The sequence below is a fragment of the Lepidochelys olivacea genome, assembly GCF_965140295.1.
Source record: "Lepidochelys olivacea isolate rLepOli2 genome assembly, chromosome: 21".
Taxonomy (NCBI): domain Eukaryota; kingdom Metazoa; phylum Chordata; order Testudines; family Cheloniidae; genus Lepidochelys; species Lepidochelys olivacea.
In genome coordinates this window covers 3,628,019-3,654,133 of record NC_140431.1, presented here as the reverse complement: position 1 = coordinate 3,654,133, position 26,115 = coordinate 3,628,019, and the positions used below count along the sequence as shown (strand labels likewise).

Sequence of the window (26,115 nt, the reverse complement as noted above, 5' to 3'; positions counted from 1 at the left end):
ATAAAGGAAGTAAGCATCACTATCCCAGTTTTAGAGATGGGGAAACTGAGGTGCAGAGACGCTTGTCCAAATTCACCCCGCAGATCAGTGGCAGAGCCAGCAACAGAACAGAGGTCACCTGAATCCCAATGCAGTGCTCTGTCCACTAGGTCTCTGAACATTTCCAACGTAATGCAAAAGAAAGTCTGGCAATTTTGTATACTGAGAAGCCGAGTATTTAAGAAAATCAAATTACTTTGCATTCTGTGCAAAAATGGTTTGATATGAATTGCTTTCCTTGAGAAAGGGCATTGTTGCTGTTATCAAAACCAACGAAATCCAATCCCTAGCTCACAGATGGGGGTGAGACTTGGTAAATCCTTGTCTGTAAGGTGCTTTGGGATCTTCAGATGAAAGGAGCCAGGTATTACTGTTCTTGCCAAAGGCGGGGGGGAGAGAGAGGCAGAGGCGCGCACCCACAGACAAGCATAGTCAATTTACTCCCCTTTAAGTGCTGCCTGGTTACCATCTCATGAAAGAAATCTCCTGCATTCCTCCCCTTTAATCTTAGTTTATTGCTAGCACCAGACCAGTCTCTAATCCCCGCAGACCTGTAGGAGTGGAACAGGAGCCAGATCAGGAGCTGCTTCATCTGTGATCATTTGGGTAAGCAAAGCATATTTTCTTAATAACCATTTGCCTTCCTTGCCTGTTCTGTGCAAAAGGCTTTAGGCCCTGTACAGTATTTTCTGTTTTAAGACCACTTTTATGATGTTATGACAAAGTAGTGGAGTACAGCTTTGCAGAGGTGGTCAAACTAATATTTCTCAGCTTTCACATGTTACACATGTGCCCTCATGTAATAGGGGTGGTACAGTTTTACTTTTAAACTATTTAAACTAATCTGTTTAACTGGAAAATGTGATTCAGCAGGAGTTCATCCCTGACTCCAAAAGAGCCCTTTGCTTTGGTATCAGTAGCACAGTTGGATGAATAAAAGATGTTTAATGTAGGTTTGGTTTTAATGCATAACAACTGGGTCTCTCTGCCATTCACTTCCTCATTATGCTGTCCCCTAAACATGTCTAACACTGTCTGTGTCTGTTCATTCAGTGACATGCAGAACACTTATTTTGTTGCATTTCCCACCCCATCCCCTTTTGTATGTACTTCTTGTTCTAAAGATAAAACCAGCTCTTCGTTTTCCCCCTCTCATGTATTGTTGTTGCAAGATTATGAATCGAGTGTTACCGCAGTTTTGCTAAGGAAATTCAGAAGAAGAATGTCTGCAGATGGATCTGCTGCTGTATGATACGAAAGCTGAACCAATTTCTCAGAGAAATATTTAAGCAAGATCATAACAACACATTAAATTCTAAGCAGTGATGCGTCATTCCCTGGATCAGACTGAACAAAGCAATAGTCCCGTTTATTGCTCTAGTCTCTGAAAGCGCAAAAAGGGTAGGCATGACAATTGAAATTACTTGTCATTTACAGCACAGACACTTGTCAGCCTGGAGTAGTAGAAGGGATCAATATTATACCGTCCTGCATGGTTAATTAATTCATTGTTGTGTGGTGGCTAAATAAATTAAAATAATACTTAGCACTTCAAAAGGCTTTACAAGCAGTAACTACTTAACGAGTATTTACATTTTGTTATGCAAACTCAATATACTGAAAATAAAGAGAGAGCCTATTCTTGCATTGCCAAAGGGGTATGGAAAAGATGAACACAGAAGTCTTTTCTCACTCTGACGTCTAGGATTCTATAAGAATGCATTTTCCAAGCACGTATTGAGTCTATTCTGTTTCTGTTCTTTCTTTCCCTGTGTGTTTTCCATTGATGTGAATGGAAGATACACAGGAAACAAAAGGATAATACACATACCAATAGAGTGTCAAGACGAGACTGACAGAAGTAATATAAGTGTACGTTAAGTATACAGATATAACACATATATGAAAAATTGTTAGAAAAATATGATAGGACAAGCACAAACTCTGCTTGCCCAACTTTTACCGTGATATTTTACTTCTCCATGGAAAAATAAAATTAACACAAACAATCGAGTAGAATTAGTAAGTATTTATTTGTATTGTGGTAGTGGTCTCAGGAAAGGTCAGGGTTTGCGCTAAGCACTGAATGAACTAAGTAAAACAAAGACAGTCTCTGTCCCACCCTACACCACTTTCTAGGATTAGCTCGAATTGCAAGAGGTGCATAAACAGACCAATGAGGGAAGGGAGGAGGACAAGGTCACTGTAAAGATGGGTGCATTGCATAAATCGCCAGCTGCAGGTCAGAGTAGTCCAGGGATTTTTACAAAGCTTCTGTGTTGTGTGCAATATCCTTGTGAGACTAGTTCTTTAGTAAATGTCTGCCAGGGGGAGGAAGGATTTTGAAAGTTTCTGTGTTCTGCCATAAGACGAGGCAGATGGGCACTTTGTCAAGTACTTACACAGCTCCCATGTCTTGGCACCTCATAAACATTCAGTGTATTTACCTCACAGTAATGCCTCCTATGTCACTGCTCTCCCACTCTGGGGCAGGTAGGAGAACTGGGATGGGAAGTGACTTGCTCAGACACACAAGGTGGCCTGTGGCAAAGCATGAAATGGAACCCGGATCTCCTGAGTCCCTGTCCCAACCCATCCCTAAAGCACAAGATTATCCTTCCACAGGCACAGACAGGCAAAAAGTAACTGCCCCATAAAAAATAGAGAGGGTAGAAGGGGAAGCTAATCATATGATCAGATGAATGATAAAGGAATATACAAACACATGATTCCTTATTTAAAAACAGTATACGTTTAAAAAAAAAACCTGTTGCAAATAGAATTAAGTATAAACTGCTTCCCCTTCACCCCCAAAGATCTAGTCTGAATGAGCAAACATCAGGCAACACAAAACTAGTATTCTAAAGGGTGTAAGCAATAGAGAGAGTACATTGTGCACACAGATATTGACTTGATCTGTTAGCAGGGAGACTAGGTAATGCTGGAGAGGGGCAGGGTATGAGCTCAGAGGTGGTTTCACGTGTCAGAATTCTGCAGTTGCCTGGTAGGTTTCAGATGAGTACTCAGCCAGGGATTGCACTGAGCCCAAGTGCTCTTTTGAATGTCACATGTTGGATCTCCTTTTTGTTTATGGCTTGGAGACTGTCTCATTCGTCTTCAGTGTTGCACACAGCTGGGTCCCAAACGTCCCTGGGGAGGAGGCTCCCTTTCTGTTGTGCAACTCACCGACGTTTGGATACCGGTTTCAAGTTTTTTCACAAGCTGAATACAAGCAAGCTTGAACTGCCGGCCAGCGGCTTCCCTGCTGCTTCTCAGATGTTCCATTTCATGGCCTAGTCCAGCCATCTCTCAGGAGTTTAGCTTCCTGCTGGGGCCCATGTGAGTTGGCTGGTTGCTCCATATCATGGGAATGCCCGGCTGGGAGCTTTCCACACACTGGCTGGTCAGTATGTCATTCCTCACATGAATGGGGGCAGGCATAGTTCTGTTCCAGTGGTACCTACAACAGCTTTGCTGCTCTGATGACAGCTGTGCAGTGGCCTGTGAGAAAAGGAATTAATGGCTGTTAGTCCATTTCCTCATGGACAGGTGGCGACATCACATAAATCACCATTAGAGCTGGAACCAAATGGCACCTGTGCAGCACAGTGAGATGGGGTGCATCCCTTTAGGGAAGAGAGGAGGCATATCGGAAGGGTAAGGTCCCAAGGAAGCCTGTGCTGCTGGTGCTAATCTAAGTGCTAGAACTGGGCCAATAATTCATAACCAATCATTATTTTGACCAATTTCCTCCCCCCCGGATACAAAGCAATGATCTCCATCATTCAGATTTATTCAAGCTTTGCAACTTTTACATTTGGATACATCATATGAAACTCACTTTCAGTCAATCTTTAAGCATTCATGCTTAAAATCCATTTCTGTGAGTGATTTTTCAGAGAGCAAAGGTGAAAGTGTTGAAAGAACGGTCTTGAATGAAAACTTGCTTATGAATTCAAACAAGTATATGCAGACAATGTTTTGCACTAATTGCCCCACGCCGCTAAGAACTCTTCATCAGCACTAATTAAATAAACAAAATAGGGCTGCTGTCCACAGGACTTGCATTGAACTGTCATGTGCACATCAGAATCTATAAAGTGGATAAAAACTAAGTCTGATTTGGCCTTTAAAGAGTTTATAGACTGAAGCTGTTATTCTTTTGCAGCTGAGTCAATTTCTCTTTCAACAAAGTTGAATTAACCTTTGAAATCTCATGTTAAGGATCTGGAAATCATTGTAGCTCTGTTAATTAAAGTAACAAAATCAGCTTGGCGGGAATCAAAAATCTAAGTTAAATGTCATGAGACATTAGCTTCCAGCTTCTTTTTTGCTTTAGTGCTCTCTGCCTCGTCTGAACACTTATTTTTTCTTTAACAAAAGACTCCATTTTGTCTCCCAAAGATTAAGCCATGTCTTACAGTCTTTTATGGAACGATGTGATTGATCCTGAGTAGTGAGAAATGGAGTGTCTTAAAGGCAGTGCTTTCAGCATGCAATCTGATTCTGCTAAACGGAGAATTTTCAATGCATTTCCTTAGTACGCTTGGCATGGGGGAGTCTCCTCCAGTATCCAAGGTCAATGTTGGTTCCAAAGGTCTCTTCTCAACTCAGCTGAAAGCCTCATTGATCATTCTCTAATGTATTTCCCTCTCTGGACTCTTAGATTTGATCTTATTAAGAATACTCACCGAACCATAGAATATTAGGGTTGGAAGAGACCTCAGGAGGTCATCTAGTCCAACCCCCTGCACAAAGCAGGACCAACCCCAACTAAATCATCCCAGCCAGGGCTTTGTCAAGCCAGGCCTTAAAAACCTCTAAGGATGGAGATTCCACCACCTCCCTAGGTAACCCATTCCAGTGCTTCACCATCCTCCTAGTGAAATAGTGTTTCCTAATATCCAACCTAGACCTCCTCCACTGCAACTTGAGACCATTGCTCCTTGTTCTGTCATCTGCCACCACTGAGAACAGCTGAGCTCCATCCTTTTTGGAACCCCCCTTCAGGTAGTTGAAGGCTGCTATCAAATCCCCCCTCACCCTTCTCTTCTGCAGACTAAAGAATAAGTCATGTGCTGTAGCCCGCTCATCATTTTCGTTGCCCTCCGCTGGACTCTTTCCAATCTGTCCACATCCTTTCTGGGGTGGGGGGCAAAACTGGATGGAATACTCCAGATGTGGTCTCACCAGTGCCGAACAGAGGGGAATAATCACTTCCCTCGATCTGCTGGCAATGCTCCTACTAATACAGCCTAATATGCCATTAGCCTTCTTGGCAACAGGGGCACACTGCTGACTCATATCCAGCTTCTTGTCCACTGTAATCTCCAGGTCTCTTTCTGCAAACTCTACTCCTGGTAGAGTTTATACTGCACGTCACACCTTCCAGACCTTTCACAAATGTTAACTAATTCTCATAGCATATCAGTATGCTCCAGTGAATAGTGGTATTATTTATTTGTATTATGGCAGCGCTATACAAAGTCTCTGCCCTGAAGATCTTATGGTCTAAATAGACAAGGGCAGACAGAGGGTGGGAGGCAAAACAGAGGCACAAGGAGAAGTGACTTGCCCAGCAAGTGGCTGATAAGAACTAGGTTTCCTGAGTCCCAGTCCTGTGAGCTGGGGAAATTGAGACAGAGAAGAGAGAGATGGGCTCAGGCCAAATTTTCAGGGTGTCACCTAAATAAGTGGCCTGATTTTCCCATGTGCTGAGTGGCCACGCCTCCCACTGAAGTCTTTGCTAACTAGCCTAAATCCAGGTACCTAAGTGTAAAAATGATGGTATAAGTGACTGTGTGACAGCCGTCCTGCAAGTCAGTGGTAGAACTGGGATTAGAACTCAAGAGCTGCTGACTCCTAAGTCTGTGCTCTGACTATTAGAGAACACTACCTTCCTGACACACTGCAGAGTAACAACAGAAGAGGAGAGGGTATTGTCATAGAGACCTAACTAACTTGCTCTGTGACGAGTTGGATCCCTTTTGCAGCTCATTAAATAAGATGAGTAGAACCAAGATGAGATGCTGCAGCTCTGTCGTCCCTCTAAACCTGTGGTTCTCAACTCGCAGCCCATGGGCTGCTTGCGGCCCAATCAGCACACAGCTGCGGTCCATGTGACATCCTCAGGGCCATACATGTAGTATACATATTCTGCGGATGCAGCCCCCATAACACAGAGAGCTGCATAAGTAGTCCACAGTGGTAAATTGGTTGAGAATCACTGCTCTAAATTTACAGTAATTGTCATCTAAACTCATGTGCTCACATCCCCAGGCCTTGCACTTTGCATGCAAATGTGCAGGCAGCCACCATAATGAAGAGACCCCCATGTGACTGTTGTCATGAGTTGGGATGGAGCTGGAAACAATGGAATGGAAGTCCTCTATGTGGTGAGTCCTAAGGCAGCTGCTGATTCACCAAGGAGCATGGAAAGAAAACAAAGGGAGCAGCGAGGGGTAGACGTTACATTTTAAGGCAAGCTTGTTTGCTGTGCTGGTTGTGTGGAATGGGAATAGACTGACCTCTATGACAGCTGCTGCCCATGCTGGGCCTGGGTTGTGCTACCAGCCTCCTGCACAGTCAACCTGACATCTTCCATCAGAAGCAAAATTAAGATCAAAACCAAAACCCCACCTCTGTTTGTGACATCACAATTCTCTCTATGGCCACCATTGTGATGTCACAAGCTTGAGACTCCACATAAGGTATAAGCACTAAGGAAAGGTGGAGATTCTTAAGTAACAATCCAGTTTCCATGCAAATATCTGTAGTAATAAAAAAAAAGAAAAAAAAAGAGAAGAGATACAGCGCATACTAGCTAGATCAGCAAAATCTTTAGTAAATTTTCTTTGAGTTAGCACCAGCTCTTTAACCAATTTTAATATTCAAGCAATTAAGCAGCTCTAATATAACCTGCCTGCATCTTCAGTTGCAACTAACTTTAATCAATTATATCAAGGGTGCTTTAGTATGTTAGCAGCCACCCAGCAGCATAATCACAGATTTAGCCATTATATATTCAGCAAAATATAAACATTTGTAATGGCCAATCTCTCACATTTGTCATTAAATGAATATCCCCAAATGACAAGTCCCACCATATGAGTGCTAGATTGCCAAGTGCCAAGACAGCTAATATTAGCTAAAAGAAAAGGAGGACTTGTGGCACCTTAGAGACTAACAAATTTATTTGAGCATAAGCTTTCGTGAGCTACAGCTCACTTCATCGGATGCATTCAGTGGAAAATAAAGTGGGGAGATTTATATACACAGAGAACATGAAACAATGGGTGTTACCATACACACTGTAACGAGAGTGATCACTTAAGGTGAGCTATTACCAGCAGGAGAGAAAAAAAAACCTTTTGTAGTGATAATCAAGGTGGACCATTTCCAGCAGTTGACAAGAACATCTGAGGAACAGTTGGGGGGGGGGGGGAAATAAACATGGGGAAATCGTTTTACTTTGTGTAATGACCCATCCACACCCAGTCTTTATTCAAGCCTAAGTTAATTGTATCCAGTTTGCAAATTAATTCCAATTCAGCAGTCTCTCCTTGGAGTCTGTTTTTGAAGATTTTTTTGTTGAAGAATTGCAACTTTTAGGTCTGTAATCGAGTGACCAAAGAGATTGAAGTGTTCTCTGACTGGTTTTTGAATGTTATAGTTCTTGATGTCTGATTTGTGTCCATTTATTCTTTTACATCGAGATTGTCCAGTTTGGCCAATGTACATGGCAGAGGGGCATTGCTGGCACATGATGGTATATATCACATTGGTAGATGTGCAGGTGAACGAGCCTCTGATAGTGTGGCTGATGTGATTAGGCCCTATGATGGTGTCCCCCGAATAGATTTGTGGACACAGTTGGCAACGGGCTTTGTTGCAAGGATAGGTTCCTGGGTTAGTGGTTCTGTTGTGTGGTGTGTGGTTGCTGGTGAGTATTTGCTTCAGGTTGGGGGGCTGTCTGTAAGCAAGGACTGGCCTGTCTCCCAAGATCTGTGAAAGTGATGGGTCATCCTTCAGGATAGGTTGTAGATCCTTGATGATGCGTTGGAGAGGTCTTAGTTTTGGGGGCTGAAGGTGATGGCTAGTGGCGTTCTGTTTATTTTCTTTGTTGGGCCTGTCCTGTAGTAGGTAACTTCTGGGTACTCTTCTGGCTCTGTCGGTCTGTTTCTTCACTTCAGCAGGTGGGTATTGTAGTTGTAAGAATGCTTGATAGAGATCTTGTAGGTGTTTGTCTCTGTCTGAGGGGTTGGAGCAAATGCGGTTGTATCGTAGAGCTTGGCTGTAGACGATGGATCGTGCGGTGTGGTCTGGATGAAAGCTGGAGGCATGTAGGTAGGCATAGTGGTCAGTAGGTTTCCGGTATAGGGTGGTGTTTATGTGACCATCGCTTATTAGCACCGTAGTGTCCAGGAAGTGGATCTCTTGTGTGGACTGGTCCAGGCTGAGGTTGGTGGTGGGATGGAAATTGTTGAAATCATGGTGGAATTCCTCAAGGGCTTCTTTTCCATGGGTCCAGATGATGAAGATGTCATCAATGTAGCACAAGTAGAATAGGGGCATTATGGGACGAGAGCTGAGGAAGCGTTGTTCTAAGTCCGCCATAAAAACGTTGGCATACTGTGGGGCCATGCGGGTACCCATAGCAGTGCCGCTGATTTGAAGGTATACATTGTCCCCAAATGTAAAATAGTTATGGGTGAGGACAAAGTCACAAAGTTCAGCCACCAGGTTTGCCATGACACTATCGGGTATACTGTTCCTGACGGCTTGTAGTCCATCTTTGTGTGGACTGTTGGTGTAGAGGGCTTCTACATCCATAGTGGCCAGGATGGTGTTTTCAGGAAGATCACTGATGGATTGAAGTTTCCTTAGGAAGTCAGTGGTGTCTCGAAGATAGCTGGGAGTGCTGGTAGCGTAGGGCCTGAGGAGGGAGTCTACATAGCCAGACAATCCTGCTGTCAGGGTGCCAATGCCTGAGATGATGGGGTGTCCAGGATTTCCAGGTTTATGGATCCTGGGTAGCAGATAGAAGACCCCTGGTCAGGGTTCCAGGGGTGTGTCTGTGCGGATTTGTTCTTGTGCTTTTTCAGGGAGTTTCTTGAGAAAATGGTGTAGTTTCTTTTGGTAACCCTCAGTGGGATCAGAGGGTAATGGCTTGTAGAAAGTGGTGTTGGAGAGCTGCCTAGGAGCCTCTTGTTCATATTCCGACCTATTCATGATGACGACAGCACCTCCTTTGTCAGCCTTTTTGATTATGATGTCAGAGTTGTTTCTGAGGCTGTGGATGGCATTGTGTTCCGCACAGCTGAGGTTGTGGGGCAAGTGATGCTGCTTTTCCACAATTTCAGCCCGTGCACGTCGGCGGAAGCACTCTATGTAGAAGTCCAGTCTGTTGTTTCGACTTTCAGGAGGAGTCCACCCAGAATCCTTCTTTTTGTAGTGTTGGTAGGAAGGTCTCTGTGGGTTAGTATGTTGTTCAGAGGTGTGTTGGAAATATTCCTTGACTCGGAGATGTCGAAAATAGGATTCTAGGTCACCACAGAACTGTATCGTGTTCTTGGGGGTGGAGGGGCAGAAGGAGAGGCCCCGAGATAGGACAGATTCTTCTGCTGGGCTAAGAGTATAGTTGGATAGATTAACAATATTTCTGGGTGGGTTAAGGGAACCACTGTCATGGCCCCTTGTGGCATGTAGTAGTTTAGATAGTTTAGTGTCCGTTTTCTTTTGTAGAGAAGCAAAGTGTGTGTTGTAAATGGCTTGTCTTTGTCTAGTTTTTGTAAAGTCCAGCCACGAGGAAGTTTGTGTGGAAGGTTGCTTTTTATGAGAGTATCCAGTTTTGAGAGCTCATTCTTAATCTTTCCCTGTTTGCTGTAGAGGATGTTGATCAGGTGGTTCCGCAGTTTCTTTGAGAGTGTGTGGTATGTAGGTAATGCATATTGGGAATCTGATGCAATTTGATATGTAAGATCCAATAGAATTTGAAGTCTCATTTTGTTAGTGGCTGTGAGTGGAGTGCACTGGCAGTTTTCGAGGAGAGTGATTATTTGTGTGTCAAATTCTCAGAAAAACAATTTTTCTTTTAAAAGTATACAATTTACACTTGCATTTTTGTACTGGCAATCGTGGGTAAAATTCTTTCATCATTCTACCTGGTAGTCACATGATTTGCACCAACAGTTTATTTTGTGGGTGCAAAATGTCTTCCTTGCATCTTGGCTTTGACAGAACCAAAAGGAAATGTTCAAAAACCTCCAAAGGAGAATCCATGCAAATGGGTACGTTGCAGGATACTATGCAGAGGTTTAAAGTTTTACACACCACTAGCTCCTGCTCTTGATACTGTGTGTACCTGACCACTCACCCAGTGGTCTTCCCCTCTCTCTGGCAGAATTCCCCGCTTCAGCTCTGGAGAAAATGGGCCACAAGGAAGTGGATGACACCTGTTCCTGGAAGAAACCGACCAACAACATCCGAAAAACATTTATCTTCATGGAGGCACTAGGATCGTAAGTACCTGAGTATGATGGCTAATCTCTGGCCTCCCCAAAATTGGAAGCAAGGCTTTTACTAGCTAGAACATGTGGTAGAAGGACTAAAGCACATGTTACTTAAGGAAGAAAGAAATGCACTTCAAACAAAGTGAAGAATAAAACTGTTTATTTAGTAATGGAAGGTTCGGACAATCTTTGGGAAATAGGATGGGTGTGGCAATTTCCTCCAAACGTTTTAAATTTATTTATCCCTGCCTCTCAACTGCCTCTCAGAGAGATTCCTTCTCCCTTTCCAAGGCTTCACTGTCTCTCCATCTCCCATTAATTTCTATATGTGCCAGTTTATAGTCTTATGACCATAGTGTAGTCATGTGACCACGTGAGAGCCATCCAAAGCTGAGGACAGGTCTGAGAGTCAGGAAGTCCTGAATTCTAATCCCAGCCTTGACAGGAATGACCTCTCTGGTGTAGAATGAGTCCCTTAATCTCTCTGCCTGTTTTCCTGAGAGATGGAGGGAGGTTGTGCCCTCTTGATTCTGGGTGAGAACATTTGGTAATAGGGCAAAAAAATCACTGGCAGTTGTACAACCCCGAAGCATTTCATGATGTTTTCATTAATTGATGTTTGTAAAATGTTTTGAACTACTTTGATGAAAGGTGCTGGAGATGTGCAGTGCAAGAATCTTTATTTATAGTTATTTGATTATATTGCTAGGGGACTATTGTCTTTGTTGTGTGTGTGAGATCTCCTGCCTCCACACCGGGTCACACACAGAGCTCTCTTGCTGCCAGCACCTTCTCGCCCATAAGGATCAAATTCTGAAAGACAGCCTTTACGTTTCCAGCTACCCCCACATTTTCACATTTTCACACAGGAGTAAGATGTCAATCCAGTATGCTCATGTAAACATGGAGCCTTGCTTGGAACCATGTTGAAACCTTGGTCCTAATCTGCAGTAAGAAAACGGATGCCTTTCTTAGCTAAACATACTTAGATCTGTTGTGCTTCTGCATGGCACATGGATTTCAGTGCAGACTGTACTTGAGATGCACAGATCAGAGTACTCATAGTTCAGTATCTCTGCAGTCAGTACCTGCATTGCAAAGAGCAATCCCATTTCCAATTGCATGTAAGGAAAAAAGCAGGTGCCCAAGCCAGTTACTGAATGGCTGTATCTGCACGAAGCTTTCCTCTTGAAAAAAACCCCCACTGCTCTAGCACTGGTGCAAACCCCAGTGTATCCAGGGCTCCGGGGTTCAGGCAGCGTGTGGTTTATGTCTCCTTGGAGCAGCTTCCTCAGGAATGTGCCTCCAAAAGTGCCTCAAATGCACAAGTGTCACTTCCCAGCTCTCCGCTCCATCTGAGTGAAAGGTAACATGGAAGCTGCCTGCAGGCATGGCAACTCAGCCTCAGCTAGCGCTAGGAAATTATCTGTACAAAATCCTGCCTGCACATTTCCACGTGGTGCTGGGTGACACCTTCTTTCTGCACACTTCTGTTTTGTATGCCTGTGCTCCTTTAAGGCCAACATGCTATAATAACCTGTGAACTGCAGCATCTTGGCATTGTATCAGCCATTGAAGAGTTTGAAGCCTGCTGAGTTAGCTGTGTTGATCATTCTGGACCTTTCCTCTAGATGCACACAAGAGTGCACGCTTCATTCACGACTCTGTCTGCTAGCGAGAGGTAGTGTTTCTAAGGCTTAGAACAGGAGACTGGAAGTCAGGACACTTGGGTTCTGTTCCTGGCCTTGAGAGGGGATTGTTATCCAATAGTTAGAGCAAGGGAATGGGAGACAAGACACCTGGGGTGTACTCCTGGCATCGCCTTGCTGTGCAAATGTAAGGAGGCAGTTTATATGTGCCTGTTGTCTCCATAGGGTTTTACCAATTTCCTTGGACTATGAATAGAGTGGTGGTGGTGATGTCCTAGAGCAGTGGTGCTCAACCAGGGGTACATGTACCCTTGGGGGTACTCAGAGGTCTTCCAGGAAGCACATCAACTCATCTAGATCAGTGTTTCTCAACCTGGGGGTTGCAGCTCCCATGGGAGTCACAGGACAGGTTTAGGGGGGTTGCAAGTGCAGGGCTGGCATTCAGGGGTGGTGAGGAGGGCAATTGTCCCAGGTCTCAGGCCCCCTACCATTAGGAGGCCACGCAAACCTAAGTTACATGTCCGAAGCCCCCTGTGACCCAGGGCTGAAACAAGGCTCACAAATGAAAAACAGGCTCAAGTATCACACTGAAATATAAGTACAACATTTATACGCCAATCAATGTATTTTATAATTCTATGGTAAAAATGAGAAAGTCAGCAATTTTTCAGTAGTAGTGTGCTGTGACTCTTGTATTTTTATGTCTGATTTTGTCAGCAAATAGTTTTTAAGTGAGGTGAGACTTGGAGTATGCAAGACAGATCAGACTCCTGAACGGGGTACAGTAGTCTGGAAAGGTTGAGACCCCCTGCTCTATAGTCCAGTGGCAAAAGTACTCTTTCAGGTGATTAGAAACCTTGATTCAATTCTTTCCTGGGCCTCATGAGAAGGGATCTCAACAGTGACAACTCTGAGGACTTGCATGATGAAGATGTTCCACTTTAATTATCTGTTAATTGGGCCAAAGCAAGAGTTGAATGTAGAAAGCCCTCTATAGGGTGGTGGCTAGGGTACTCACCCAGGATGTTAGATACCCTGATTCAAGTCTCCTGGCTGCTAGGACAAAAGGCTTTGAACAGGGAATGCAATCTGCCTTTCATGTTGAAGCGCTTCCACTTTAATTAACTATTAATTGAGGGCAAAGCAAGAGTTAAGTCCTAGAAGCCCTCTGTAGCATAGTGGGTAGGGTAAACACCCTGCAAGGATTAGCAACCCTAGTTCAATTCTTCCCTGGGCTGTATGAGAAGCAATCTGAACAGTGACAACCATGAAGCTTTCTTGTTGATGCTGTTCCACTTTAATTATCTGTTAATTGGGCCAAAGCAAGGTTCCAGTCTAAGAAGCTGTCTGTGGTGTGTTGGTTACAGCATTTACCTGGGATGTTGGCCTGCTTGGTTCAAGTCCCTGCTGTAGCAGCAAAGGTCCCTCATTTAAAGAGGGAGCTCTATCATTCTTGCCTGTTGGCGCTGTTCCCCTTTACTTAACTATGAATTGGGGCAGGTGAAGGGCTAGGATCACTCTCTAGTCCAGCAGTTGGGTGCCTGCTTAGGCAGTGGGAGATCCTTGGATTTCCTGGTTCAAATCCTTTCTCTGCCCCTTTAGAAGGGGTTTGAATGGGGAAATCCCATCTCCCAGGTGACCGGGGAGGTGGCAGACTCCTGTTTAGGTCCCCTCTTCTTCGCGGGAGCCCTTGTCTTCCTGGGAAAAGAAGGGGTCTCAGACACAGGTCTCTCACCTCTAGAGGGGACGAGCGGGCGGGTGGGGGTGGGGAGGCGGTCCCTGGGAGGTGGGAGAGCCCTGTTCCAACCCTCTCACAGAGGGGGGATTGGAATTGGGATCTCCCACTGCCTGGGCGGGTAGCCGGCTGCGGGGGGCAAAAGAGCCCCCAGGGCGGGTCATGGGACAGGTTTAGGGGGGTTGCAAGTGCAGGGCTGGTATTAGGGGTGGCAAGAGAGCAATTGTCTGGGGCCCCATGCCACAAGTGGCCACGCAAAGCTGTTACATGCTTCAGTCCTGGGCAGCGGGGCTTGGGCTTCAGACAAGGCTCACAAGTGAACAACAGGCATAGGTATCACACTGAAATATAACTACAAGAATGTGACCAGGATCCGGGGGCGGGGGGTGTCAGTTTCATCGTAGAGATGGTGAGCTGCTGAGTTGCAAAACGTTCTTTCAGAATCAGTGCCATAGTTACAGTCCAAGTAGGCAGCCAGTATCCAATATCAGGGTGATCCAAACGGGAGCTGGAGACCTCAGTCTTGTGACTCAGGCTTCCTCTGACAAAGCCTAAGCAGGTCTGAGGTACAGGATTGGAGCTCTAGAGTTCTTTTACAGATTCGCTAGCCTCTTGGTAGCAAAAAGAAAAGGAGGACTTGTGGCACCTTAGAGACTAACAAATTTATTTGAGCATAAGCTTTCGTGAGCTACAGCTCACTTCATCGGATGCATTCCGATAGCAGATATTCTTGATAGCAGATATTCCTTCGGTGAAGCAGTGTGGCTTTGAAGTAAAACCTCCTATTTCCTATGTATACACAGGTAATTAGTTGCATTCAATAACATAAAGTTATTATCCATTACACAGTTCACAGATAGTTTACTACAAACTTCAGAGAGAAATATAGACAATGATATTATCACACCCAAGTTTCATCTAAATGTTAATATTAGCTTTTGAGCTCTGAATCAATAGAATATAGTAACAGACAGGAACTGTTTGGTTACATGGTTAACATCTAAGATATAAGTAAACACGGACCAATGCAATCACTGTCTTCTTCCAATTCTCTAACAATACATATTTGCATTGCAACGCTCTAGTCTGTCTAACATGGCTTTGTTAGGTATTTATAAGGAATGTCCCTAATTACCATTCAGATACTATTTTATGATGTCCTTTAAGGTTGGATTTGGGTCGTTTAGCCTGCTAGTTGCTTAAACCTCTCTGGCCCAGTGTTACAAATATTTATATTCCAATTGATTTATATGATAATTCTATGGTAAAAATGAGACCGTAAACCATTTGTCAGTAACAGTGTGCTGTGACACTTCTGTATTTTTATGTCTGATTTTGTAAGCAAGTTGTTTTTAAGTGAGGTGAAACTTGGGGTACACAAGACAAATCAGAGTCCTGAAAGGGGTACAGTAATCAGGAGAGGTTGAGAACCCCTGTCCTAGAGCCCCAGCCATGAATATGGTTAGAGTCTACACTGCCTTTAAGCATGGGCTTTACATTTGGAGAAGCAGAATGGCCCATTGTTCGGGAGCAGGAATCAGAAAATCTGGGTTCCTTTCTTGATTCTGCTTCTGACTCTTTGCATGATTCTGGGCAAGTTGCTTCACCTCTCTGTGCCTTGGTTCCTGCATCTTTAAAATGGGGGTGACACCACTTGCCCATCTCCATAAGGAATTGGTTAAATACCCAGTGAGGTGCATGGAAACTTAAATTGCTTTGATGAAAATTGTTTCATCTTGCTCACACTTCAGAAAAGCCACCACAAGCTGCTGAATTACACTGAGAAAATAGGATCTCTTTTCCTAAGCATCCCCCTTGTCATTCTTTCATTCTATTTGACAAACAAAAGCACTTTGTTTTCCAAAGGCCCCTGAGCCTGCCTGGCTTCAGCATCAGTTGCTTGATTATGATTACAAGGTTGAGTGAGCAAAAGATTTCTCCTTCCCATGCTGCATCCTATTTAATTCTCTCTCAATGTCTCAGACTCCAACATTGCACAGTGAGTGGCCCTTCCCTTACCTCCAGTCCAGTTAGGAGGTTGCCTCACTCCCCAATTATCCCTCCAAAGCTGGACTGGCTCTGTGAGTAATGGGTTGTTTGGGACACAAGCAGCTATAATGACATAACTGTTTAGTCACTTTCTCTTAAATTTACAAATCTGCCACTTAAGTTTGCTCACGCTGACATCCACATTCTCAGTCAGCCACAGGTGAGATGCCTTGCACTCTCAGAGGCTCATCCATGGCTTCGGAAATGATACTAAAAGCAATTTGGTCCTGTCTGCACTATCTTCTGTACACAGTGCCGTCAGTCCCTTTTGGGTATCTGAAAGTCAGGAAAACAGACTCTCTGGAGATTTCTAGAATATCCTAAATTAGTCTTGGGTGCTCCCCTATTTTCCTGTCTCCTTTCTGGGCTCAGAGCTGTGTAGCTGCATTACTCGATTCCTGTTTTTCACCTGTCCTCTGCTTTCCAGCTCATTCCTACAATGTATCACTGCAGGGAGCATGCACCCCAGTCCCCCAACTCAGCCCTGCATTGCAATATTACAGGATTCCCCACATATCCTCCTTCTCCCTCTGATCCCTCTGTCCTTTCAATGCCCTGGGTGAAGAGGAGGGAGGGCCCTGGCAGAACGTAAACAGCAAATATGTAGCTCAGGTCCCCAGACTCTGGCTTCATTCCACTGTGCAGTGTAAACAGAACCAGCAAATAATTCCATCTCTGCATTAACCATCCATCTGCTGCTACCCTGAACAAACAAATCTTCTGGAATCATACACTGGGGGGAGATAAGGTGGGGTGAGATGGGGGGAGGGGGAGATCAGGAGAGGTGGCGAAATGACATGTCTGTAGCCATAGACAGCCTGCAAACAGCCCAGGCGGGATGCAGAGAGAATAAGGAAGCCCACTGCTCAGTTTTACCACATGCTTAACGAGGAGAATGACCCAGACACAGAGAATATTTGCTTGGTTTATGCTCCAGTCTGCAGACACTACCATGTTACTACAGGGCAATGTTAGGAGGGATGAGAAGGGCTGCAATGAATGCAAAGCAGCTCTGGTGAGAAGGGCACGTTCCCTTACTTCATTAAGGTCCCTCAGGCTGCTCTCTGGGAATACTACAATAAATAAGTGCAGTTTATCATTCGCACTGTAACGGTTTAAAATCTGAGGGCCTGGTTCCCCTGAAAATCCCCTGGAACTAACCGCGGAACCTGGCCCCAGCAACAGGCCCCGATCCAAGTGTTGTGGCTGCCCCTGATTCTAAACAACAACCTGGATTTGAGCCCCCTTGCTGATTAATGGGAAAAGCTCAGATCCAAACTCTAGTTCTACTAAGAATTGATGTGGCCAGTGCTCATGATTAATCCTCAGTGAGCAGAAAAGAAGCGGTTTTACCCCTTCCCTTGTCCTTCCTGTCACATTAGGTTGTCTTGTCCGCCCGCCGTAGCCTGGTTTGTACATTCTCTGAGGCACAGGCACCGTACAAGCACGTCTTTAAAAGACAGCCCAGTGCAGTACAGCCCTGATTCCTTGACTGGAAGCCTTTGATGCTATAATACAATAACAACAGAAGGGTTTTCTTGAATTAGGATTTTGAATGGAAATTTCCCAGAGCTCAGAAGCACTTAGATGCATTTTCCATTCACGATACAGGCTTCTAAGCAGACCTCAAATATGTATGATTCTAATTTTTATTTTAGTTGCTTGGAAACTTCCTTTTTTCTCTCCTCTCCCCATCATATTCCATCTACTTTACCACTGACCTGTTCCATGCTGGATGTTACATCTTTGGAAGTTAACAGCTTGACTAGTTCTCTTGTGTGTACAAAGTTGGTAAAACTTTAAGGCGGTGGAGTGCGAATTGAACTGCTTTTCAGAGCAGGGAATTCTATAAGATGAAGTTTTCCTGTGACCTAGGAACCTGCAGTTGAGCTTCCATGAAATTCGGCATTGTCTCCAGAGTTAAGCTGATGCTGTGAACTGCACACATGGCCATGGTCAGCCCCAGAAATGAGTTAAATCAGTGGTTCTCAACCAAGAGTACGTGTGGGTATGCAAAGGTCTTCCAGGTGTGTACTGGCTCAGCACTGGAGTGGAAGGGATTAAGGCAGCACTCTTAGCAGCAGAAGCTACACCCCCTGAACCTTGCTGGGCATGATCCAACTGCTGCTGCAGTATAAAAGGGAACAGCCTAGGTCAGTCTGGGCTGCCTGCTGGGGAGGATGGATGCATCTTGCTGGCTCCAGCTGAGGAGCAGCCAGGAACCTGGACTGAGGGAGCAGGAGCTGCTCAGGCACCTGCGGATGCCCTATGGAGATTGCAGTTGCCTCCCGAGGTGCCCTGAGACCCTGATGACACCCTGACTCAAACTACAGGAGTCATGGTAGGAAGCAGCCCAGGGAGGGATGAGCCAGTGTCCCTGTAGCAGTTGGGGTATTGTGGGTGGCTTCTCTGCTGATTTTGTGGTGAACCCCATTGCCGCTACCAGGGCTCTGGGCTTGAATCCAGTGGAGCAAGGAGAGCCTGGGTCCCCCTACCTGGCTTCCCCCCTTGTGGGACAGCTCACCGAACTCCTCTCACAGGGGCACTGGGTTGCGCTTCCCTGCTGCTGAGGGGAGCCCTGTGGCCTCTGGGTCATGCGTCCCTGGGGCTGAATGCAGCCATATTGACCTAACTGTGGGTTACCATGCCCTTGCCCTGCCTCACCCCACCCCTCTGGGTGATGGGGTGTACTGGCCCTGTGACAAGGGGGGTGCATCAAATCACCTAGATTTGCCTAGTTTTACAACAGGCTGCATAAAAAGCACTAGTGAAATCGTACAAACTAAAATGTCCTATAAATAGTGACTTGCTTATACACTGAACTGTAAGTATGGTATTTATATTCCAATTGATTTATTTTATAATTATATGGCAAAAATCGAGGAAATCATCAAATTTTTCAGTAATCTGCTGTATTTTGTCTGGATTTTTTTTTGGTAAGCAGGTAGTTGAAGTGAAAGTTAGGGGTATGCAAGACAAATTGGACTCCTGAACTGGGTAAAGTAGTCTGGAAAGGTTGAGAGCTGTCAAGGTTCCTCCCCCACTCTGAACTCTAGGGTACAGATGTGGGGACCTGCATGAAAAACCTCCTAAGCTTATCTTTACCAGCTTAGGTCAAAACTTCCCCAAGGTACAAAATATTACCCCCGTTATCCTTGGAATGGCCGCTACCACCACCAAACTAATACTGGTTACTGGGGAAGAGCTGTTTGGACGCGTCCTTCCCCCCAAAATACTTCCCAAAACCTTGCACCCCACTTCCTGGACAAGGTTTGGTAAAAAGCCTCACCAATTTGCTTAGGCGACTACAGATCCAGACCCTTGGATCTTAAGAACAATGAACAATCCTCCCAACACTTGCACCCCCCCTTTCCTGGGAAATGTTGGATAAAAAGCCTCACCAATTTGCATAGGTGACCACAGACCCAAACCCTTGGATCTGAGAACAATGAAAAAGCATTCAGTGTTTTACAAGAAGACTTTTAATAAAAAATAGAAGTAAATAGAAATAAAGAAATCCCCCCTGTAAAATCAGGATGGTAGATATCTTACAGGGTAATTAGATTCAAAAACATAGAGAACCCCTCTAGGCAAAACCGTAAGTTACAAAAAAGATACACAGTCAGAAATAGTTATTCTATTCAGCACAATTCTTTTCTCAGCCATTTAAAGAAATCATAATCTAACACATACCTAGCTAGATTACTTACTAAAAGTTCTAAGACTCCATTCCTGTTCTGTCCCTGGCCAAGACGACTACAGCCAGACCCTTTGTTCCTCTCCCTCCTCCCAGCTTTTGAAAGTATCTTGTCTCCTCATTGGTCATTTTGGTCAGGTGCCAGCGAGGTTACCTTTAGCTTCTTAACCCTTTACAGGTGAGAGGAGCTTTCCCCTGGCCAGGAGGGATTTCAAAGGGGTTTACCCTTCCCTTTATATTTATGACAAGAGCCACTGAGTTAAATTATCCAGCAGCACTGTCCTATAGGGGAGTGAGGCTCAAGGGAAGCTTTGTTCCCTTCTAGCCAATTTGTTGATCCATGAATTTTTAATATGGGGGCATAAATATTTGTTTAGGAATGAAATGTGGAACAGATGCTCTAGCATCTGATCTGTAGGTGGTTCGTTTCCTACCAAGGTGGTGTTCAAAATGAGGGGTGGTGCCACCTGCCAGTGGGTGTTTCAGCAGGGCAGCATTAATTAACACTGTGGAGGGTTGAGTAAAATGGCAATCTCGGTAAAAAACCTGAAATAAATGGAGGCACCAGTATCCTAGGAGGAAGTTCCAAGGATTCCAAGTGCAATGGAAAACCAAAGTGGCTTAAGCCATTTAAGTGGCCTTATGCCTATGAGGGTGTTCAGGGAATTAAAGATTGGGAATCAGGAACACAGGGAGATGAGGGCAAGACAAGGTGGAGGAAATAGTGATTTGTTCTATAGAGCCACAGAAAGAGATGGTGGGGTGGGGGGAGAGAGAGAACAGGACACCAAACTGACCCTGGGCACAGCACCAATTGAAGTCAATGGGCTCTGACCTGCTGGCATCAATGCTGAATTTGGTCTCGAGAGTGAACTGTCTTTCCCTTGGAAACCTTCTTTTTGATGCCAGTCTGGATTGGGCATGTGGCTTTGGGGAGTTTTCTGCACCCAGACTGCTGCCTTCTGGAAGGGATGTCCAGGGAGCACAAACTGAACAGCATTGTGATGGTTACGATATCAAGAGAAGGTCCCCTTCCTCCCACCCACCCCTCCCACCCCCACAGCTCACTAAGATCTGAGAGGACTATCTTCAGTGTAAGATGCTCACACCTTAGTGCCAGTTAATCCTCTGATTCAGTGTGAAACTCTACAAAGGTTGTATCCTTAACTTTTAACTCCCTAGACTTGCTGGGGACTGGCCGCTTCATAAACGTTCCCTGATTTCTGCTTCCAGACTAACTAGAAATTCTCTTGGACCATCCCTGTTCCAGGGCCTGATGAAAGGCCCCTTGCACAGCCCCAAAATACAGGGAGCACCAAGGTTGCTTAAATCAGGGATGGTCTGATTTGAGAATTGGGCCCTCACACTATCTATGCTTTCTGCCTCCATACCCTGCTGGACCCATAGCAGGAGAGACCATGATGTTTGAACCTCAAAGCATCTCAAGATTCACTCTGTTTCTCAAATAAAGTCACAGGCTGGTTCTACTCCAACTCAGTTGGCTCTCCCCCTGATGCTGACTATTCTATGATCTGCACCTCTCCAGGCTAAGCCAGTGCAGTCACCCATCGGTGGGGAAGGGCAAAAAGGACATGGGCATGACTGTGAGTAGCATGGCTCAGGGAATCTGCTTTCTCCCTACTGCAGGCAAGTCATGCCAGGAGCTGCTTTCGTCTTGTGTTTTTTTGTGTGTGCCATGAGTTGCTGCCGCTGGCTAGCAACTGAATACAAAATCAACCAGCTGTATGCCAGATGGGTACCACTCTGTGCTTAGCCAGGCTATCTGCACAATATGCTGGGTGCTTTATTGAGTGGGGATATGAGAGTGGCATGCTTTCTGTTCTTGCTAGTTATATTCATTATAGTAGCGTCTATAGGTCCCAACTGAGAACCTGACCCCGTTGTGCTGGGTGCTATATGAACACATGGTAACAGGCACTCCCTGCCTTGTGTATTTAGACTGTAAATTCTTCCAGACAGAGGAAGAGACTTGCTCATGGTCAAAGAGCTGGGAACAGATCCCAGGTCTCAAGTGCTACTGGATCACGCTGCCTCTCACACCGTTTTGCTCTTACCTTTTTTCTCTAGCTCCCTTAAATGCTCCCCGCTCTACTGGCAATGGTGTCAACACCGTCAGTTAATCAGCTGTGCAGGTGATGAGGATTACTTGAGACGAGCTTGGTGCAATGGCACCATCACCTGACATGTTTAGCTGCCTAAGCAAAAACCTTTAACAAGATTGTAGGCTTTGGCAATGTTATAAATATTCACCCTTCGTTGTAATGGGTTGAACTCTACTATGAGGGATGTGTAGGACACTCATCCATTGCATTTTAATTCAGAGCATACAGTTCTAAGCTGGTTGTGTGAGAAGCCAGGGCCGAAGCCATCAGATGCCAAAAGGAAATGTTATGTAGTGAACTTGGTTTATCCAGATATTTCACATTTGGTTGGCAGAACTTGGATTAATGCACAAAGCACCCAAACTGTTTTTCAAGCAAGAGGCAAAGTAAAGCTCTCACCTAACAGACATACAGCCACCTCTGGGGCAGGACACAGTCATTCAGTTCAGCTCTGAAATGTCACTGACACAGAGCTGGGAAAATGAGTATCTGCCTTCTCTGAAACAGCAGAAGGATGCTGAGGAGGCAGAATATAACAACTCACATTAGAATTTGGCTGGGATTCCATGAATACCCCCTGCCCTGGCCAAAAAAGTGCCATGGGATCTTTAATGGTAACGAGGAGATCGATCTTTGGTTCTGTGCCTCATTAGACAGTTGCCAATATGTTCTTCTAGCGGGGATTGCACTAGCATTTAGCATGGGGAAATCCTGACTGTGTCCCAACAGATTATGGTGCAAAGCTATGAGAGATCCAAGGGCATGGCATTTTCCTGCCTATCTCCTTCCTCCTGTTCAGATACTGATCACTGAACGCCTGTGCTGTCGAATGGTATATGGCAGCTGCCTTTCCTGAGATGGATCCTAAATCTGACACTACAGGAGTGGTCTCATGGGCTGGCATCTACATAAGTAGCTACTTGATTGTCTTTACTGGTGTGGGGTTCTCCTAAATGTTGCTATTGCGATTGTGTATTTAATCTATCTTCCTTTTATCCATCTGTCAGGAAGGTTCCATGCTAGATGTTCTGTGTATTTAGCCCTTTCCCTAGTCACTACCTTCTTTTCCGAGAATGACCCTACACTGTGGACCTTCACACTCTGGAACTGAAGTGGGTTCTCTAGACATTAGGTCAAACCATGATCCTGAATCAGAACCCACCCTAGATTTGCGCTGCTAGACATTCACATCCAGATCTATATTTTTCAGCTTTAACTTTAACTATTAGACACACCTTTGTCTGCCCCTTTCAGAAAAGATTCTTTATTAGGTGTCTACAGGTACTGATCATTTTATATCCATCATATTAAATAAATTGAGTACTAAAAGTTGAAGTGAAACTCTACAGGCTTGGTTAACAAGCTTCATTCAAATATTTTCTTTGGTTTTAATCCATCTGAGGTTCTTGTCTCCCAAATATTGCTGACACCTTGCAGTCTTAAATTGTAAATTTCCAAAGGGCAACATGAAATTAATAGAATTTTGAAGCCATATATACAGCACAATAATATCCTATGTGGACGCTAATTACAAATGCCATCCTCTTATAGTGGAAGCTTTAATCATTAGATTACTTGCCGGCTATTTACTTCAGCTCCTTGTCCACATGTATTTGCTTCCAACTCACAACTATGCCCTCTATTGAAACACCTTCGTCCTTCATCTGTGTTTTCTCCACAGAGGTGCTTTTTCGGAAGTTTTCCTCGTGAAGCAAAGAACCACCGGGAAGCTCTTTGCTCTAAAGTGCATCAAGAAGTCCCCTGTCATCCAGGACAGCAGCCTGGAGAACGAAATAGCCGTGCTGAAGAGGTGAGTATAATTTTAAATGTGAAACAGAGCCAACTACTTTTTCATGACCTGCAACTTTAGAACCAAAACCCTCAATCTCTCCAGGTGTAAGGGCCAGTTGCTGCTGGTGCACAAATTTGCATCTCATTAAAGGGGGAAGAATAAGATGAAAGGAAGATCAATGTTTGGTATTTATTTAAAATCTCTGAAAAGGGGAATATTTGTAAAGTTTTTATTTACACACGCCCCTTGCCAAGCCCAACAGCTTTGCAGTAGAACTGGAAAAAGAAACCAACTAAAACCAAACAATATAAAGAGTGACAGGAAAATTTAACAGTCTAAAAATAACAAAATATAGAGACTTATCCTTTGCTCACCAAAGGAGTGTAAAATGCTACCATTTTGCTTTGACAGTGTTTGACACCCACTTTGAACTGGTGTAATTGGCGACACACTGCAGGGCAGGAAAGCATCAGCCACAAAGGAGCCCGAGGCCTCTTTGAAATGGGCCTGGCTGACATGCATTAACCATTTGTTAATGCACTTTGATCCAGTCCTATGTGGACAGTCTTCAGCAGGCTAGTGCAGGGTCAATTCACACCCCAGCTTGCCAGGCTGACATGCATTAACCATTTGTTAATGCACTTTGATCCAGTCCTATGTGGACAGTCTTCAGCAGGCTAGTGCAGGGTCAATTCACACCCCAGCTTGCCAGGCTGACATGCATTAACCATTTGTTAATGCACTTTGATCCAGTCCTATGTGGACAGTCTTCAGCAGGCTAGTGCAGGGTCAATTCACACCCCAGCTTGCCACAAATTAATGTTCATGCAGACAAGCCCTGATTCTCCTCTCACTCCTGCATATATCAGGAGTCCCTGTTTTGGAAGTTAGTAGAATTTTGCCCAGAGAGAAACTGGTGTGAAACAAGAGGAAGATTAGGTGCATGACTTTCAGCTTGACAATGCATCCTAAATTTTCAAGTACATCAAGAGTTGTTACAAGGAGGAGGGTGAAAAATTGTTCTCGTTAACCTCTAAAGATAGGGCAAGAACCAATGGGCTTAAATTGCACCAAAGGAGGTTTTGGTTGGGCATTAGGAAAAACTTCCTAACTGTCAGGGTGTAGTTAAGCACTGGAACAATTTGCCTAGGGAGGTTGCAGGATCTTTGTTGGAGGTTTTTTAAGGACAGGTTAGACAAATGTAATAAGACCATTCTTGACATAGTCCTGCCTTGAGTGCAGGGAACTGAACTACATGACCTATCTAGGTCCCTTCCAGTCCTACACTTCTATGATTATCCTCATCAAATAGGTTTGTAACCCCAATTTGTCTTTGCTGGTTGCAGAATAAAGCATGAAAACATTGTGACTCTGGAAGACATTTACGAAAGTGCAACCCACTTTTACCTAGTCATGCAGCTGTAAGTACCTTCCTATGCAGCATAGGAACAACCATAACATTTTCCTGGTGCTGAGTGTCCATTTCAGCATCCCCATGCAGGATTCAGGCACTCAAATCTGAAAGTCAAATGCACAAAAAATATCCACTCTGACATGTTCATCAATGAACTGTGAACAGGGTTTGAGATGCAACTACCCTTGACATTTCTTCATTGTGCATGGGCCACCTTTTATATTATGTTTCTAAACTCAGATCAGGATCTAACTCATCACAGTTTAGCAGGACAGGAAAGGGCAAGTTTCTAATTAAAGCTATGCTATGTACTGGGCCTGTGAAAGGGAAAATGGGCAAATGTGTCACCAGCAAAGAAAGCAGCTAGCTGTAAGGAACAGCTGAAGGTGTCCCTGCTGTGACTGGATTAAGTGTGGATTCCTCTAACAAGGATTGTTTTACTCAGATTAACTCCATAAATCAGGTCATGTGGTGGACAGCTCAGCACACAAGGCTGAAAGTTAGAAGGGAAACCCCTCCGAGCCCTGGGGTTCAGATAACCAGTAGCAGCCTAAGGCAATTTGGATTTAAGAAATTTTCCAGTTGTACTTATCGGCTCCATGGGAATTATACTAGTGAATTATTTATGGAGCATTTCAAACGCTTGTGTCCGATTGAAGAGCCCAGTTGGTTGCATCAAGGCAATAGGTTTCAGGACAACCCCAAACCCTCCTATGTGCATGTGTCATGGGGCTGGTACACCCTATCCTCCTTTGGGGGAAGGGTGAAGGGGCATTATGGCCCCACAGCTGAGTTTGAATGACCACTCCTAGTCCTGAAGCAGTATGACTTAATGTTTGGGGATCATCAAGGTGGTCCTCCTACATCAGGCTGTGTGGCCTAATGGCCAAAGTCCATATAGCTGCCCTCTTAGTCCAAGCAGCATGATCTTAGGGCCAGAGTCAATAGGGCTGCCCTCTGTCAGGGCTGTGTAGCCTAGCAGCCAGGCTGGTTGGAGGGGTGGGCAGCAGCCAAGGTAGGAAGACCTGGGCCCTCCCTACTCCACCAGGTCCCAACCCAGGGCCCTGGCAGGGGCGGTGTTGCCCACCACCAGTTCGGCAGGGCTT

General features: G+C 44.8%; 1 protein-coding gene across 2 annotated transcripts in view; it reads left to right on the top strand.

Moving 5' to 3' along the window:
• The first annotated feature begins 538 nt into the window (after positions 1 to 538).
• The window catches only part of CAMK1G (calcium/calmodulin dependent protein kinase IG), a 34,217-nt gene continuing 8,640 nt past the window's right edge, over positions 539 to 26,115 (top strand). The window contains exons 1-4 of one of the 2 annotated variants that reach the window (XM_084611329.1): positions 539 to 645; positions 10,442 to 10,559; positions 23,485 to 23,613; positions 24,942 to 25,016. In XM_084611329.1, coding sequence (XP_084467455.1) covers positions 10,468 to 10,559; positions 23,485 to 23,613; positions 24,942 to 25,016 — 296 coding nt within the window. In that variant the 5' untranslated portion in view covers positions 539 to 645; positions 10,442 to 10,467. The remainder of the gene's footprint in view (positions 646 to 10,441; positions 10,560 to 23,484; positions 23,614 to 24,941; positions 25,017 to 26,115) is intronic. The other variant, XM_084611330.1, reaches the window with a different exon arrangement.